At 44.7% G+C, this 1,219-nt stretch overlaps 1 protein-coding gene across 1 annotated transcript; it reads left to right on the top strand.

The window, feature by feature from the left end:
* Positions 1-289: 289 nt before the first annotated feature.
* On the top strand, positions 290-784 carry LOC139050160 (nuclear transcription factor Y subunit gamma-like). The gene has a single exon (XM_070526374.1). The coding sequence runs from the start codon at positions 290-292 to the stop codon at positions 782-784; it is 495 nt and encodes a 164-aa protein (XP_070382475.1).
* Positions 785-1,219: the final 435 nt, after the last annotated feature.

Raw genomic sequence — 1,219 nt, forward strand, 5'->3', positions numbered from 1 at the left:
CTAAACACTGAAGAACCTACAAATTTGCTCCCAACATCACCGCTAATTATAGTGAATCAAAGCAAACACGATAGAAAGCTTCGCTTACACCGATTCCCACAGTGCGTGGGATCCGCACACTTTTTTACTCGTGTTGTCCCTACTTGTGCGCAGCTGACGAGCCACGCATGCTTCCCGAGTACCACGTTTCATGATGAGATTGTGCATGCGTTGTACGCAATTTCTGTTGCCTCACCTTTCTTTTTGCGAGTACCCTCTTTTGTTGCCAGCTCCGGAGTGTCTTTGCGTCATGCACAACAACAACAACAACAACAACAACAACAACAACAACAACAACAACAACAACAACGACGACGACGACGACGACGACGACGACGACGACGACAAGGAGAACAAAAAGAAGAACAACAAGGAGAACAAGAAGAACAACAAGAAGAACAATGACAACAAGAACAATAACAAGAAGAACAACAAGAACAAGATGAACATCAAAAAGAAGAACAATAAAAAGAACAACAAAAAGAACAATAAGAAGAACAACAAAAACAAGAACAATAAGAAGAACAACAAAAGAAGAAGAACAACAAGAATAAGAACACTAAGAACAACAAAAAGAAGATCAACGAGAATAAGAACAACAACAACAAAAAACACACACCACAACGTTCCGGACCGGGCCTGTGGCCGACGCCGCGCTCACCGCTTCGTCGTCATGCTCTCTTCAATAGACGAGAGAACGCCGGCAAGGCTTGTCGGCAGCCACCCAACCGCCCTTACATCTTGAACTGAGTAATGCGAGTCTCGCGTCATAATATCGTGTGGTGCACATCCTACGAATACGTATTGTGTGAATTGCCTGTATACCAAAGGCTCAAAAGGATTATTGCGTTTGTTTCCTGTTACTAACGCTCCACGTGTGGTCAGAGCACCTTCCACTAGTGGGTTGACATAGCTTTGTCGGAAGCTGACAGATTCATAAGCTCCAGTGACCAAATATTGCTAGCATGCGTCGTTTCAGTGGCGAAAAGTCATGAGGTGAACTCGGTCTGGTAGAGCAAGTGCAGACCTCAGAAGATCCGCTGCTTGCGCCACATTAACGAGCGTGTTTTCCAAACTTGACTCGAGAGTCGTTAGCAGCTTACTCATAAATAAATTAACGACCCCACATAGACGGCGCTCTTGCACCATGAGTGTAGTATAGCGATAAGAATAAGCGAGG

Source organism: Dermacentor albipictus, chromosome 9, assembly GCF_038994185.2.
Source record: "Dermacentor albipictus isolate Rhodes 1998 colony chromosome 9, USDA_Dalb.pri_finalv2, whole genome shotgun sequence".
NCBI classification, from domain to species: Eukaryota; Metazoa; Arthropoda; class Arachnida; order Ixodida; family Ixodidae; genus Dermacentor; species Dermacentor albipictus.